Here is a 16,126-nt window from a genome sequence, read left to right as displayed (position 1 = left end):
ACCCATTTATGTGGGGTAAGTGCCTCGCCCAGGGCAAACCATTGCAGACCCCGGTTTCCATTTAACAAAGCCCTCAGGGGTGCCATCCTGGGGGAGGGCTTGGTCCTAACCCAGTTCAGGGGTCCCAGTCAACTGCCTGTTGTCACTGCCCTGCACCTGGGGAACTGACATTCCTCACCCTGGAGACACACCCCAACCCTGAGATTTTGGTGGTGCAGGCTTCATCAGCCAGACCCAGCTCCGGTGCTTTTCCCATTGCACCCCTGGATAGGGATTCCAAAAGATAGGTTAATACCTTCGCCTTCTGCACAGGTCCTGACTCAGTTGGCAGAGCAATGGGCTCCACTATAGCTCTTAGGCATCATGCTGGGTTGTGGTGAACAGTTTTTTCAGGTGCTGTGCAGGTGAGCCTCATGAATAAATAAGTAGATTTGTAGAGGGCTACTTGTCACCCATAAGGGTATCCAGGTGCTGGCAAGGTCCAGCAGATTAGCGGAATAGCCAGGTCTTCGTAGACGTTCGGAACTCTGGAAGAGATGGGGAGGTCCACAGATGAAAGGGTAGCTTATTCCAAGTCTGCTAGATACATGCCCTTCGATGGCTCTTGACTGTTAGGCGACAAACCAGATGCAGCACTGGAGTGATTTCAGGATGGCCGGGTGACAGTGCTCTACTTGGGAGTGTATGCTGCCCTGCACCAACCACATTTATCCTTTGGCCCCCTCCTATGGCTACTAATACCAGCCATACCCACAAGACCAGCATGCTTCGCAGCCTTTGTGGCCACGGCAGGTTCTCACAGATCTCGCAGCCAACCTCTTCGATACATCGCTATCCAGAAGGACACAGAATCCTGCTCCTCTTACCGGAGTGGCAGACTATCACCCCAGACAAGTAGATGTTGAAGATTGATCAGCAGGGTTACACCCTCCCATTTCTCACAACTCTGTCCCCATCCCACCATCTGTCAATGGCAGTCAGAGGTCTACCTATCCTTGGTACACCAGGAGGTACAGGTCCTTTTGGCCAACTGAGCCATCAATCGGGTTCTGATATAAGAAGTAGGTTGTGGTTGCTATTTGCACTACTTTCTGGTGCCCAAAAAGAACGGAGACCTCTGCCCTATTGTAGACCTTTTCTCGCTCAATGCTTACCTGAGAAAAGACAGGTTAAAGATGCTCACGTTTGAGTAGGTCCTGTGTGCCCTGGAGACTGAATGATGGCATTGGATCTGCAGGGCTTACTTTCATGTTCTGCCCTGCAGTTCATGGTAGGCTCAGAGCATTTCTAGTTTGCTGTGATCCACTTTGCAGTGCACCTCGATTGTTAATGAAAATGATAACAGTGGTTTCTGCTCATCTTCAAAGTTCTGGGTCCCAGTCTTCTCCTCAATGACTGGCTTCTGAAGGCAGGCTCACGCAATGCAGTCATCACCTACCTCCAGACTATGGCGAGGCATCTTTACTTGTTGGTGTGTTACACAGGACCAACCTTGTCTGCCCAATACCAGAGCTGGGGTAATGTATACTAGAAAACAACAATGGTTTGTGGGACTCTTCTGTAGATGTACACACAACCCGATCCACTCTCATAGTATTAAAATCAATTTGTACTATTTATTTTCAAAAATACTTTTCATGGATAGCAAAATCTGTGAAAGTGCATACGGTGCAGTGCTCAAAGTGTGCAAAAAAGTATAGTATTTAAAGTGATGCATGTGCACATGAGGATGTAAATACAATTCATTATAAGCAAGGAACAGTCCACAGTACATTCACAAGTTCCTAATGTGATTAGGAAAGCAGACAGTTCCAGTCTCATTGTCGACGTTTTGACCCCCTTACCCCCCTCCCGCCCTCTTACCACCCCCCCCACCCCCCTCCCCCCCCCCCCCCCCAATAATTTAGAAGGGTCTCCTCAGGACAAACCATACAGTCAAGCTGGAAATCCAGTCACAACCAGATGCAGGCTTCTGAAGCAGTTGAAACCAGTTGGAGTGTTGCAGTAGTGCATTTTTTGTACTTTACAAGCAATGAAGCAGAAATAGTCTGATATGTAACCCAATATGGGGGAAATGTAGACAGCTTGGAGGTGAAATCCTTGATGGCATGTTGGTGCTGCGGAGACCCGTAAAATTATCAAGATTGTCAAAACGTGGACAATTGGAGTGGGGTGGTCTTCATTTCTAATTCTGTTAGGAACTTGTGAATGTACTGTGGACTGTTCCTTGCTTAAAATGAATTGTATTGACATCCTCACACACATATGATTCACTTTAAATACTATACTTTTTTGCACACACTGAGCTCTGCACTTTCACAGATTTCATTCACATTAATATGTATTTTTGAAATAGAGAAAATTGATTTGAATACTACAAGTGGATTAGGTTGTTTGTACATCAACAAGGAGTCCCACAGAACCATTGTTTTCTAGTTAATTCTTTTGTGTTCACTGTCAACATGTTGAAGTCTCGCCAGACCTTCTCAAATGCTCCCTTTCATCTGCGCCTTTCTAGAGATGGTGAGGTGTCTCATCTACCTTCCTGTGCAGTCCATTTTGGTGAGAGTGAGTCTGAGGTTGTTGAGACTGATGGCCTCCTGCATCCTGCTGGTGAAGCACACTCATTGCCACATACTGGCTGTGCAGTGGGTCTGAAGGTCCCAGTAGGTACACAGTCTGGGGGATCTCTCCGATATTGTCCAGATTTCAGAGAAGACTGAAAGAGATCTGCAGTGGTACGTACTGAATGGCAATCTGGTCAGCAGCAGACCGTCCTCTCCCTTCCTTTTTTAGAGTCAGTGGTGACCAATGCATCGCTTCTGGGATGGGGTGGCCACATGGGAGAGGTAGAGATCAGAGACTGGTCTGCAGCTCAGATCTGGCTCCACATAAATCTGTGAGTTCTGAGCCATCAAGAAAGGGAGGCTGGTACACATGCTTATGGACAACACCACTGCCATGTGCTACTACAAAATGTTTTGTGGGGTGGTGGACCCTGTGCTAAGAGATCCTCCTCCTTGGGACATGGCTGGAACGTCAGGACATTTTACTGGCTGTGAAACAGGCGGTATCTCTGAACACAATGGCAGACTAAACCACCCATCAATGCCTTTCTGTTTACGAAATGACGTCTACATCTGAAGGTGGTACAAGGAAAACCAAGAGAACCTTGGCTTGATCTATTTACCATGAGAATGTGCAGTGTCAGCTCTTCTGTGCTTTGGAGGCTCTCACGTTTAGACTCATTTGCTTGTAGTGGAACTTTTCTGCTAATATCACTCCTGCCCTGAGTCCTCAAAAAGATCAGGACCGACTGGACCCAAGTCATTTTAATGGCTCTGGATAGAGTATGGTAACCCAAACTTCTGGGTATGAGCCGTTGTCTTGCAGTCAGGCTGCCCCTTAGGGAGAATCTCCTGTCACGGCAGCATAGCAGGGTCCTGCAATCAAAATTTTTCACGCTCCAGCCTCATGCTTGGAGATTGAGTAGTGCCAGCTGAGTGTCTGTCATCTTCCTTCTGAGATTGTTGATCTTATTCTGGCAGCCAGGTATCCCACGATAAAATCTATATACTCTTGCCATTGGCCCAAGTTTGTGGCTTGGTTTTCAGCCTACCATATTAACTCACTTCATGCCAAACTGTCTGAGGTATTTGTGTTGTCTTTGGCCCGCCATGGCTTGGCCCCGGGCGCAATTAAGGTGTATTTGTCAGCTATCTTGGCTGTCCTGGTTTGTCACTTGCTGTGACTGATTTTTGATAGGTTAGCAGCACTCACTGATATTTGTATGTGGTATTGACGTACCTGATGTGTTCAGCGTTTGAACCCATGCATAACTGTCCTCTGAGACTTCTGGCTCGTAAGACTATCTTCTAGGTTGTTATATCAGATTTGAGGGTGTGAGTTTCAGACCCTCTCTGTTCATCTGCTGTGTACTACCTTTTACCCAGACAAATTATTTCTTCAAACATGTGCCTTCTCTCTAACTGGGGACCCCTTTCACATTTGCCAGATGATTACCCTTCTGACGTTATTTGCTTCCCTCATTCCTCTGAGGAGGAGGAGGAGAGACTCTATTGTTTGGATCAAGAGACCCTTTAGCTTTTATATTGATCGTACCAGGGAACACCAACTGGGTGCTTAGCTTTTTATTGAATTCACCCAAGTAAAGAAAGGCAAGGCAGTGGACATCTCTCGATGGATTGTACTATGCATAAGGATCTGCTATGGATTAGCAGAAGAGCAGCCTCCAGAAGACTTGAGGGCTCACTCCACCACAGCCAGGGCTGGAACTACTGCTATGGTACCTGCAGTGTCTGGCCTCAACATCTCCAGGTGGTTACATGGGGGTTCCGCCATACATTTACACAGCACAATTGTCTAGCCAGTCTGGTCCATCAAAATGGGCATTTTGTCCAGTAGGTCCTGCAGGACTTTTTGGTTTAAGCCAATTTTCATTCCTTCCTTCTGGGAGGATATTGCTGTGCTGTGTGTTCTACGGTAAGGAATATGTGGCTAGAAGTTTCTTCCAGAAGAACAATTGGCTTTGGTAACACCCTTTCTGGGAGGTACACTGCAGATTGCTTTCAGATCCTCACTTTCTCGCCTTTTGTGAACTGGACTCCTTCCTCTGGAAAGCATGCGGACCTCAACCATTCTGATGTAGCTCCATGTCCGTGGGTGCAGAAAATGTCTGGGGGGGAAAAAAAAACTGACGTCAGTGTACCAGGGTGGCTCCTACGTAGGCACTGCACATGTCACATCTGAGGCAGACAATGTGGAGATGGGACTGTCAGCGCCACCTACTGGCACACAGAGATACTGCTGAAGATTTTCCAGATCCAGTCAGACACCTTGAATAGTCTAAGGCAGTGGTCTCCAAACTTTTTAATGCCCCCCCCCCCCCCCCATTGAAAAATAAAAATCATTGCCCCCCCCCCCCCTTCAGATTTTTTTTTAAAGATGGCAATGTTTAAATATGTCTAGATGTATTTAAACCTTGCAGTTAAGTACTGTTACCTTTTTTAAAATGCAATAACATGTTTCTGCTTAAAACAAAACACTTATTTGTGTAATGAATCTTTTGGTCAGAGCTTGGTGCCCCCGCTGGGATCACTTGAGGCCCCACTAGGGGGCCTGCCCCCCAGTTTGAAGACCCCTGGTCTAAGGTAAGAAATTTGTGGTTAGATGTTTCTACCAGAAGAGGCTCTGCCAAAAGTAAGTTAACTTGTTTCTTTAGTAAATTTTCTGTTTAAAATGTTTAATTGGTATTTATATTTTTTCATTTAGAAGGAGACGAGGAGGATGAAGCCAATAAAATTGAAGCCTTACACAAGAGGAGAAATTTGCTAGCAGCCTTTAGCAAGCTTATTATCTATGACATTGTGGACATGCACGCTGCTGCAGATATCTTCAAGCACTACATGAAAGTAAGATAAGATTCTTTCCAAATATTGTCAGCTAGACTACATAGAAGGGGCTGTTTAGTGGTCAGTGCATGCGTTTGACCTTGGTCAGCCCAGTGTCTTGCCATTTGCTTCTATAAATTCTTGGACACTTGGAAAACCTCTCAGTTGTGGAATATGCTTAGAAGTGAGCTTCAGTAAAATGTATGGTGAAAGTTCCCTGACACTGTTTTCAATGCACTCATTGTAACTTGTTTTAATTATATCTCTGCATTTCATTTTGTACTTCCCTAATAACTGAAATTATTTTCTGGTCCATTGTTTCAATGAAAATATTAGAAAAGCAGTGTTGTCTCTTGATATATTAGTGTTCCTAAAATGATTGTTTGATACTGTCATAACAGCAGTACCTTTTCAGTAGTTCTCTTTGTTTTTGAGAATTCATATCTCTTAAATGTACCAAAGGAAAATGACTGAAGGTGAGCATTGAGACCTTGGCACGAGAAACTATAGCTTTTTAATCTGTAATAATTTGACACTGCATGCTAATCTATTCTGCCACAAGTGCAGGGTACTGTTGCAAAGTGACCTTTTGTGGAGGAAGCGGGGGGGTGCACTCACCTGCTGGTAATCTTGAACTTTAACAGTGGAACACTGCTATCCAGTACCCTGTGTATGTGCTCTGATACCTTAAACAAGTTGATATTGGCACATTTCATTTTTCTATAAAATGATATCATATGGTGCAGAAATACACCCATGGAATGGAAAGTTAAGTGCTGCTTGTGGTCTGCAGCACTTACTGTCGTCCACTAGCCTGGCAGTGAACACAACTTCATACCGTCCCTGTGTAGCTTGACAGCAGCAGCTTGAATGCCTCCCCTCCCAGCACGTTATACTTACCTCCCTATGCTCTAGACTGCTTCTGAGGTATTCAAGATACCAATTGAAGCTAGGGTCATCACCCCAATGGTGGTCAAGAAATAACCCCCCCCCCCCCCCCCCCCCCCCAAATAAAACAGGATACACCTCTCTCGTAGTCCATGCGAGACCCGTAAAATGTGCTAATGCCAAAGGCATCGGTGACCCACCACCACCAAACAAGGACAACAAAAAGTTAGGTGTGGCAGGTAAATGAGTTACCACTCAGTCTTCGACCCATAGACTCATCACCAACCCAGGCGCCCTGCTCTCCAAGTATGACCTGATACAATGGTTCAAAATGGAGGAACCCCTACAGCATCTCTGACCAGTACAAGAATTAAGCGCATGAACTAATTTCTGAGGGGAAGCTCATCTCGAACACCACCATTCAGGATGTGGCTTGAACATTGCTGACACTACATTGCATGGTGGCAACTCAAGCGGGTTAATTTGCTGTCATGCCTGGCTGCATTTCCCTGGCTTCAAGGTAGAGGTATAGAAGCATGTGCTTGATCTGCCATTCAGTGGGGTGCAACGCTTTGACCACAGACTGACCAGATGCTTGAAAAGCTCAAGAAGGACAAAGATACCACAAAGACGTTGTGGGCTTTCCATATGCCTTCCCTATGGGGTTCCTTTCGAAGGTTACAATACAGGAGAGGGCCATGACTACCTCTACTGAAGCCCCTACCTCCTATGAGAGGCCACAGAAGCAACAAACCCCTTCACAGGGCTGGTCAATGGGAGGTTACATGGGATAACTCCAGGAGTAGCGGGAACGGCGTATCCACTGAAGGACTCAATTACCCCTTTCCCTGATCACACTACACCTGTCAGGAAAATACTCCAGGGGTTTCTGGGAATGTGGCAGGAGAGCCCCTCATCAGTGGATTCTCTGTCCATCATTCCCCTTCAAACAAAACCCCCTCCCACCGCATCCCACAAGCACATCCTTTCCCCAGAACATCAACACCTCCTTGAAGAGGAAGTAAAGACTCATTTTCAAATGGCCATGGAGCCTGTGCTGCCAGACTAGCACAGCAAACGAGTTTACGTCCTGTACTTATGCCCAATAAGGACAGGTCCCTCCTCCGTAAAGCCTCGATCTTGTACCCCTCAACAAATGCATCCGATTAGAGCACTTCCCCATTGTTAATACTTCAGGGTATCATCCTCCTAGTACGGCAAGGGGGCTTTATGACCGACCTCAGGTCTGAAGTATGCCTATTTCCACATCCTGATCCATCTTGCACATAGCTACTACTTCCAGTTAGTGGTAATAGACCAACATTTTCTGTTCAAAGTTCTACCCGTCAAGGTCACAACAGCCTCCAGGGTATTAAATGTCTTGCTGTGGTAGTCAGCCAACTAACGAGTAGTGGCTCATGTATTTAATCTGTTGAGTGACTGGTTAATCAAGAGCGCAAACGAACAGTGCTTGGCTCATATCCAGGCCACCTTTCATCATCAACACAGTAAAGTACCATCTCCAGCCTCTTGAAGATGACCCCTTTCTAGGGACAGTTCTCTACTCAGTCACTGGAAAGATTTTTCCCAGCCAAGCAGAAATTCAAGCCTTCCAAGTACATACTGTCACTTTTTCAGTCTGATCGTCAAATGAGGGTCAGTGTTTGCATGATGGCTTCCTACATCATTGTAGGAAGTTGCCTCTGTATATACTATCTAAAAGTGAGAGATAGTGTGCACAGAGTCCAAGGGTTCCCCTTAGAGATTGATAGTGGTAAAAAGAGATAATACTAATGCTCTATTTTGTGGTAGTGTGGTCGAGCAGTAGGCTTCTCAAAGGGTAGTGTTAAGCATTAGTTGTACACACGCAGGCAATAGATGAGGAACACACTCTCAAAGACTTAACTCCAGGCCAATAGTTTTTATATAGAAAAATATATTTTCTTAATTTATTTTAGAACCACAAGATTCAAGAATTGAGGTAAGTACATAAAATGCAAGGTACGTCACACAGGTAAGTATAGAACTTTGATTTAAAAAAGTAGTACACACAGTTTGTTAAAATGGCAATAAGCTATTTTAAAAGTGGACACAGTGCAAAAATCAACAGTTACTGGGGAGGTACATTTGGTTAAGTTTCTCAGGTAAGTGAAGCACTTACACAGTCAGTCTCCTGGTCATAGGCAGCCCACCTTTGGGGGTTCAAGGCAACCCCAAAGCCACCGCACCAGCAACACAGGGCCGGTCAGGTGCAGAGATCAAAGGAGGGCCCAAAACACATAGGCGCCTATGAAGAACAGGGGTGCTCTGGTCCTTGTGTGCTTACAGGTAAGTACCTGCGTCCTTGGGGAGCAGACCAAGGGGGGTTTATAGAGCACTGGGGGTGGGGGGGACACACAAGCCCACAAAACACCCTCTCAGCTGCACAGGGGCGGCCGGGTGCAGTAGGCAAAGTAGGTATTGGGTTTGCTATTGAAAGCAGTGGAGGGACAAGGGGGTCACTTAGGCGATGCAGGCAGGGCACAGGGGGGCTTCTCAGGCCAGCCACCTACTGGGCTAGGATAAGGGCCGCCTGCTGGTCACTCCTGCACTGGTAGGTGTTCCTCTCGGTCTTGGGGGATGCGGGTGCAGTGCTTGGTCCAGACGTCGGGTTCCTTTGTTACCAGGCAGTCGCGGTCAGGGGTAGCCTCTGGATCCTCTCTGCAGGCGTCGCTGTGGGGATGCAGGGAGGTCGTCACAGGGTGTCCACGTCGTTGGAGTCGCTGGGAGTCCTCTCTGCGGTGTTGGTTCTCCTGAACTCGAGCCGGGAGCAACTGGTGCAGAGAGTGAAGTCTCATGCTTCTCGCGGCAGTGCCGCTGTTCTCGGGAGGTTCTTGGTCCTTTAGGTTCAGGGCAGTTCTCTGAGTTCTCAGAGGTTGCTGGTCCCTGTTGATGCGTCGCTGTGCAGGTTCTTGGAGTCTGGAGACTGATCAGTAGGGCTGTGGCTAAGTCAGTTGTCGTCTCCGTCGTCTCTGTGGGGCCTTCAGGTCAGCAATCCTCCTTTCTTCAGGTTGCAGGAATCTGATTTCCTGGGTTCAGGGTCGCCCCTAAATACTGAATTTAGGGGTGTGTTTAGGTCTGGGTGGGCAGTAGCCAATGGCTACTGTCCTTGAGGGTGGCTACACCCTCTTTGTGCCTCCTCCCTGAGGGGAGGGGGGCACATCCCTATTCCTATTGGGGGGGATCCTACAAACTCAAGATGGAGGATTTCCAAAGGCAGGGGTCACCTCAGCTCAGGGCACCTTAGGGGCTGTTGTGACTGGTAGGTGACTCCTCCTTGTTTTTCTCATTATCTCCTCTGGACTTGCAGCCAAAAGTGGGGGCTGTATCCACGGGGCATCTCCACTACCTGGAGTGCCCTGGGGCATTATAAACCAATGCCGGAGTCTTTGAAGCTCACTGCTAGGTGTTACAGTTCCTGCAGGGGGGAGGTGTGAAGCACCTCCACCCAGGGCAGGCTTTGTTTCTGGCCTCAGAGAGCACAAAGGCTCTCACCCCATAGGGTCAGAAACTCGTCTCAGTGGCAGGCTGGCACAGACCAGTCAGTCCTGCACTGAAGGATTGGGTAAAATACAGGGGGCATCTCTAAGATGCCCTCTGTGTGCATTTTTTTAAATAGATCCAGTACTGGCATCAGTGTGGGTTTATTATTCTGAGAACCTTGATACCAAACTTCCCAGTATTTAGTGTAGCCATTATGGAACTGTGGAGCTCGTTTTGACAAACTCCCAGACCATATACTTAATATGGCCACACTGTACTTACAATGTCTAAGAATGGACTTAGACACTGTAGGGGCATATTGCCCATGCAGCTGTGCCCTCACCTGTGGTATAGTGCACCCTGCCTTAGGGCTATAAGGCCTGCTGGAGCGGAGACTTACCTATGCCACAGGCAGTATTTTGTGTGCATGGCATCCTGATGGTGATGCCATGTCGACGTTGCCTTTTTCTCCCCACTAACACACAATCTGCAGTGGAAGTGTGCATGTTAGGGGAGGGAGTCCCTTAGGGTGGCACAACATTGTGCTGCCCTTAGGGCCCTTCCCTGGTCACAGGGCCCTTGGGACTTACCTGTGTGCCAGGGGTGTGCCAATTGTGTAAACAATGGTACATTTTTAGTGAAATAACACTGGTGCTGGGGCCTGGTTAGCAGGGTCTCAGCACACTTCAGTCAAGTCGGCATCAATATCCGGCAAACCGTAGGGGGTAACTGCAACAGGGAGCCATTTTGCTACAATCAAAGTTCCCCATGTCAGATTACACATGCACCCATTGTAGGAGTGCCTGATGGCACAGTGGTCATAGGTGGAGGGTCATTGGGAAGATCTACTGTTGATTTGGGTCAGCACATATCACTCGCTGCAGTGGTGAAACAGCAACAATTTGCCTCAAGGCCGGTCCTTTCTTGATCCATTGCTGCAGGTGATATCAACATGGACGCTCCTCTAAGCTGGTGGCAGTGCATTTACAGGACTTCACCATTCAGAGCATATGGGCACACCGTCCAACTGGGCCTCTACATCAGCCACCCAGAGCTACTGGACTTCTTGTTAGCACTCAAAGCTTCCTTTTGCACCAGGTGATTCTTATCCACACAGAAATGCCCACCATGTACTACCTTCAGACACAGGGCAGCACTCGCACACCACAGTTATCAGTGGTAGCTTAGGGCATTTGGTGGTGGGCACTGCACCATAAAGTTCACCTTCTGGCAGAGTATCAGCCAGGAGTGGACTTTACGGACCTGCTTAGCAGGATACAGCAACAAGTCTGCGAGTGGGAACTCAACATGCAAATCCTACTCCAGATGTTGGTGGTTTCCCCACGTATACCTCCCACTCCCAAAAATAACCGTCCATGGTTTGCCTTCAGGTTCCTACAGTTAGTCCATGGACAATGCAGTTTAGCTAAATGGTCAGGGATATTTGCCTATGCTTTTCAACCTCTCCCACTCTTTCCGTTCGTGCTGCAGAAGCTTCAGTAAATATTTCTCCTAATCCCGTTGGTTCCTATGTGGGTTAGGCAACCCAGCTTCACCACCTTTCCTGACCTCTACTTAGTGCCCCACAAGAAGCTCCCCAACCAACCAGACCTTCTCACCCAGAACCAGGACACTGTTAGGCAACCAAAACCCACTCATCTCAATCTTGCGATTTGGCTCCTGAAATCATAGAGTTCAGGCTACCTTCATCTTCATCTCCATCCTGAATGTATGACATCCTCAAAAAGGATTGCAAACCAACAATGCGAGCATACTATGCAACCAAATGGAAAAGATTTGTCAGTTACTGCCTTCCCTAAACACACCAACCCTTTCAAGCCAACAGTCCAAGACAGTCTATCTGCTCCATTTGACACGGTCGGACCTTGCCAACACGAACTTCACTTAGCTGCATTTGCCCCATATCTGTAGATTAGGGAACATACATCACTGTTCAGGTTTCCTCTAAGGACTTAAATGGGTCATCCCATACAAAGTATCCCATGCTGGGTATCCGGCCTTCGCTTCCAGGGCGGTAGGTACAATTTCAGTGGCAGCCCACTCGGAGAATTGTTTTTCTCAAAAACTCCCTTTCTGTGTTGGGACTTTAACACTTAACTTTTGCTTTCCAGATTTTCACTGGGTCCAGTCCACTTGTCATATCTGAGCAGGGCTTCATCGTGGTATGCCACAAATTGTGCTTAGGTCCCCATTTACAACTTCCATAGACTATCATTGTGTCTTTTCTTGGTGTTATTTTCAATTAAATCTTTACAAACTCGGATTTCAAGTTCCCTTTACTGCATTTTTGATTTGTTCTAGTTTTACTCATAACATTTTTTTTTTAGTTTTACAATTGGTAGTGGAATTTTATTGCATTGTGACTTTTTCTACTGCGTTTTTACTGCTTAAATACTTTACCCCTTGCCTTTGATTTAAGCCTGGCTTTTTTGTGACACTCTACTAGAGACTGAGCACAGTTTTTTGTTAGGTGACATTTATCAGGTGGTGGCCTTATTTTGTGTGGTAGACATCTGTCCACCTTAAATAATAATCCATATCTGATAGCTTCTGAATTCTTACCTTAAAATTAACCCCCAGACATCTGATAAGACTTCTAGTTGCAGATTTCTTACTCTTTGAATTTCCCCAGGCATCAGTCTGGATCTGGAGAATTTTGCTTGGAGCAGTAGCCCTGCGCCCAGTTAGGTGGCATCTGTCAACTGTTGTTGACATCCGTTTTGCCGGATATAACAACTCGGGTGCTATTAAGGTGCAACCCTGGTGCGCTGATGTCAGTTTTTTTTTTTTTTTCAGTGCCAGCCTTCTGACTGGACTTCAGACTTTTATGGAAGCTTTTTTCGACATTCTGGTGCATCAGGATGTTGTCATGGATGACCGTATTCAAGTCCTGGGACTCCTGTGACCAGATGATGTCTGTGACGGATCCGCACCATTGTGTCTCTGCTGTTTGAAGCGCGACCACAACCTAAAGTCAGGTTCCGAGTGCCGTACCATGAACCCAAAAGCTTTGAATGAGCGGTCCTTAAAGCTTATTGAGGCCCGGTGCTCGGCTCCTGGTCTCTGTCCAATGTAAGGTCCTGTGACTGCTTGCGGAGCCTACCCTCTTAGTCATTCCACTTGAAATCTTCGGGACGTTCAGGTAAGCACAAGAAGAAGTCGAAGAAGAGCAAATGTTTTTTGCAGTGGGGGCATAGGAGTGTCATCCCTCCAGGCCTCTGTCTTCAGAGCCTACTTCTGAGTCGGCTCAGTGCCTCTCCGAATTTCCCGGGAGCTGGAGCCACCCCAGCCCAGTTGCGAGAATTATACAGGGCCATGCTGTAGAAAGCTAGCCTGGTGTGTGGGGAGTACCTATGGCATTATCACCTTGTACCAGGTATCCCCTATTAGTGAAGTGTAGGCAGTGTCTAGGAAGCCAGGGCTCTCTAGAGTTTGCGGTTGATGAGCAGCCACGTCTTATCTAGGAGACATGCAAAGCGTATGCAATACCACAATAGCCACAAAACTCTCACGTATGAAAGAACCACAGAGTTACAAAATTAAAGGTACTTTATTACGGTAACACAAATACTAGAATACTTAAAGGCCGTCCCCCCTAACTGGTGGTAAGTAAACACACTAATTATATACACCATAGCAATCAGTAAGGCGCATTAAAGCAACAAGTATTCGCAAAAGTAATGAAAAATAGTGAGGGCCGTAGCGGAGGGCCAAACCATATACAAAAAAAAAAGTGGAATGCGAGATACAGACCCCCACCCAAGGATGTGGAATCATTAGAGGGGAGCTGGAGTAACCAGGAACCACAAGTGGTGAGTACTAGAGTGACAACCAGGAGAGTAGAGGTAAGTACCTGGTTTTCCCCAACACTTACAGGAGGACTTCGGTAAAGGATTGTGCAAGACCCAAGCCAGACGGGAAGAAACCAAATTTGGATTCTGGCAGAAGACGACCTGCAAAGGAAGGGGACCAAGTCTAGTTTGTGATGGCGTGTCAGGAGCCACTACCCACCCTTCTGTGGATGCAGGACCAGGTCGACTAGGATGCTGTGCAGCACAGGAGATGGAGAGCAACCCCTGAAGTGATGCAAATAGTGTTCCACATGACTGTTGAGTTGCAGTGGGTCAGTGGTGCGTGAGCCTTGGCAAATACAAAATAAGACGAGTTGGAAGGCTGAAGAGGACCAGTAAGCCCCATGGGACTTGACCCAAGGAGGGGAGTCCTGAGTGACCCTCAGCAGTCGGAAGAGCCAACAGAAGAGGATGCAGCCCTCACAGGCAGTCCCCTGACAGCAGGCACAGCAAGTCGCAGTGAAGTCCACGCAGCACACCTAAAGAGGAGTCCCACATTGCTTGAGCAGCAGAGAGGAGACTGCTTTGCAGGAAGAAGTGCTGGGGCTGGGACTACAGCAGACAAGCCTTGATAGCTGAAAGAGTTGCGGTGCACAGGGGTACTATCCTTCAAAGAGAGGCAAGGGCTTACCCTCCCTCAAGTTGGACAGCTGGCAGAGAGGACCAAGGGGACCACTCGACATCACCAGTGATGCAGGATCCATGCTGTTCCAGAGGAGAGCGGTTCCAGGGGAGTGCAGATCGGGTCAGTGCTGTTGGTGCCTGCAAATGCAGGGGAATGACTCCTTCACTCCAAGAGAGATTCCTTCTTACTTCTTGGTGCAGGCTGAAGTCCTGTCAACCTCAGCGGATGCACAGCTGAGAAACAATGTTGCAAAGCGATGTCATCGCTGGAGTTGCAGGTTTTTGATTCCTGAAGAGTCCATATGCAGTTCCAGTGGCCAGAAGATGAAGTAAACAATGCAGAGGAGTCCTACTGGAATCTTGTATGTCGAATTTGAGGACCCACCCAAGAGGGAGACCCTAAATAGCCCAGGAAGGGGAATTGGTCACCCTACTGAGTGAGAACCTATCGGGGGGGTCACTGAGGTCACCTGCCTAACCTGACTACTCAGATGATCCCAGGTTTCAAGATGGCAGAATTAAGTTCCCACCTGGAAGAGCTGTGGACACCAAACCTTGGGTGGTGATGGACACGGGAGTGGTCATTCTCCTTTCCTTTGTGTAGTTTTGAGCCAGAGCAGGGACCAGGGGTCCCTGTACAGGTGCAAAAGGAATTATGCAAGGAGATCCCTTCTAAGCAAGCCAGTGGCTTGAGGAGTCTACTTCTCCTAAGCCATGTTACACCTATTTACAAGGGGAAAGGGTGTTTCCTTCCTCTCCCATAGGAAATCCTTTGCTCTGCCTTCCCCTGCCCGAGCTGGTCAAGCAGAAGGAGGACAGAATCCTGTCTGAGGGGCTGCTGCAGTGTGGGCTGCTTGCAGACCCTGAAAGACTGGTCGGAACAATACTTGGGGGTCCTCCAAGTATTGGGGTATGATTCCAACATGTTTGATACCAAACACGCCGAGTTCCAGTGTTTCCATTATGTAGCTGGACCTATGGCCGGTACATTGCTAAAATGGCTTCCCTGCACTTACGAACTCCAAGGAATTGGCCCTGGAGTTCGTAGGGCCACCTCTTCTCCTGCAGGGGTGCCCACACATGCAGGGTCCTGCATCCTGCCCTTAGGGCTGGAAGGGCCTGCCATAGGGGTGACTTATAGTGACCTGTAGCGAAAGGGTGCATGCACCTTTTCACTCAGACTGCAAATGGCAGGACTGCAGACACAGTTTGCATGGGCGCTCTTGGGTGGCCTATTACATGCTGCTACCCATAGGGGACCCCTAGTGTACCAATGCCCTGGGTACACAAGTACTAGGGACCTACAGGGGTACACCAGCCTGCCAATTGTGGGGTGTAAAAGGTACCATGCCAACTCACTTTAGAGGAAAGAGCACCATCACTAGGGTCTTGGTTAGGAGGATCCCAGTGAAAACAGTCTAAGCACACTGACAACAGGCAAAAAGTGTGGGTAACCATGTAAAAAAGAGTGACTTTCCTACAAAAGACTTGTTGGCTCTTCAGCCTAAAGACCTCCTAGCTCCAAGAATCCCTGGCCTCAGCACTCTCCAGTTTCAAGAATGCCGTCCTCGCTGTAAGTCCTGCCACGTAGGCATCCCTCTTTGATGTGATGCTGATGCCTCCCTGTGCCTTTTTCCAGAGGGTTCGGTTGTGTTGGGGGGGGGGGGGGGTGGGGGCACCAATGATTCCAGCTGACTCTTCTGCTTGCTGAGGGCTGGCCCTGACCTACCAGCCAAGGTTGGGTCACCTGGACCTTGCTGGTTCCCCACAAATCCTACAAATTCCGTGCAATGCTTCTCTGCTTTTGCC

At 47.8% G+C, this 16,126-nt stretch overlaps 1 protein-coding gene across 5 annotated transcripts in view; it reads left to right on the top strand.

Annotated features, from left to right (window-relative positions):
- STAG1 (STAG1 cohesin complex component) overlaps positions 1-16,126 on the top strand; it is a 995,019-nt gene that overhangs the window by 728,970 nt on the left and 249,923 nt on the right. For all 5 annotated transcript variants that reach the window (XM_069213542.1, XM_069213540.1, XM_069213544.1 and 2 more), the window contains one exon: positions 5,293-5,432. In XM_069213542.1, coding sequence (XP_069069643.1) covers positions 5,293-5,432 — 140 coding nt within the window. The remainder of the gene's footprint in view (positions 1-5,292; positions 5,433-16,126) is intronic.

Source organism: Pleurodeles waltl, chromosome 11 (genome assembly GCF_031143425.1).
Source record: "Pleurodeles waltl isolate 20211129_DDA chromosome 11, aPleWal1.hap1.20221129, whole genome shotgun sequence".
NCBI classification, from domain to species: Eukaryota; Metazoa; Chordata; class Amphibia; order Caudata; family Salamandridae; genus Pleurodeles; species Pleurodeles waltl.
Note: the sequence above shows the minus strand (reverse complement) of the source record. Positions and strands in the feature narration are given on the sequence as shown.